This window comes from Trypanosoma equiperdum, assembly GCF_001457755.1.
Source record: "Trypanosoma equiperdum strain OVI genome assembly, contig: ctg_1543, whole genome shotgun sequence".
NCBI lineage: Eukaryota > Euglenozoa > Kinetoplastea > Trypanosomatida > Trypanosomatidae > Trypanosoma > Trypanosoma equiperdum.
The window spans coordinates 861-1758 of NW_027123553.1; the positions used below are offsets into that span (position 1 = coordinate 861).

Below are 898 nucleotides of genomic sequence, written 5' to 3' on the forward strand. Positions count from 1 at the left end.
AAACATGCTAGCAGCAGCACAGCTTCTCCGACAACGGGAAAAAAAGATCGCCCAAAACGAACGGCGTGCGGCCGAAATCAAAGGGCTCTTAACCGCGGCCCAGGCAGCAATAAAGGGAGCGCAGGCGCATCCAGAGAGCGTCACGCAAAAGAGTGACAACGAACCCAAACCAACTCAAGAAGACATTAGCTGCAGTAATCACAAAACAAACGCGACCTGCACAGCAGACAATAACTGCAAATGAGAAGGAAAAAATGAAACAGATGGCACATGAAAACCTAAAACCGATACAGGAGCCCCAGCAACAGCAACAGGAGAGCACGCAACGGGAGAGGAGAAAGAGGAGAAATGCTCAAAACACCGAACCGACAAAAATGTTTGCTACAAGGACAGAAACTCCAAATGGGATAGAAAAGAGCGCAAAGATTCCAGTTTTCTAGTCAATAAGAACTTTTCTCTAATGGTTGCTGCTTTTGTGAGTTTTTATCATTTTGGAATTTAAGGATGTCTGATCAAATGTATGAAATTTATAAAAATTTATAAAAATTTCTATTTTGAGATAACTTGATAATTTATAACGCTATTGTAGAGCTTTTACAAAATACACAAATTAGTGAAAATTCTAAAAATATATAATTGTTCTATGAAAGTGGCCTATGGTTGTAAAGTAGTAATAGGACGGAAAAAGTAAGTGCCACCTTAAATTTGTTAACTTCGTTTATTGCTTTTTTGGATATTAGTTACTGGTTATCAAAATAATAAGAAGAATAGGAGTGAGTAGTTAGTATGTATCTACTAATATTATGATAAAAAAAGTGGTAGAAAATACCAAATGGACGGATAAAATGGGAGTACTTACAACAATAGAAAGGGTGCAAAGGGAGTAATTTGGAGATAA

The 898-nt window shown here is 37.5% G+C and overlaps 1 pseudogene across 1 annotated transcript in view; it reads left to right on the forward strand.

Annotated features, from left to right (window-relative positions):
* The window catches only part of TEOVI_000587700:pseudogene, a 1341-nt pseudogene extending 860 nt beyond the window's left edge, over positions 1 to 481 (forward strand). The window contains exon 1 of the mRNA in view: positions 1 to 481. This exon is cut by the window's left edge and continues 860 nt beyond it. Within this exon, the coding sequence occupies positions 1 to 481 (481 nt within the window).
* Positions 482 to 898: the final 417 nt, after the last annotated feature.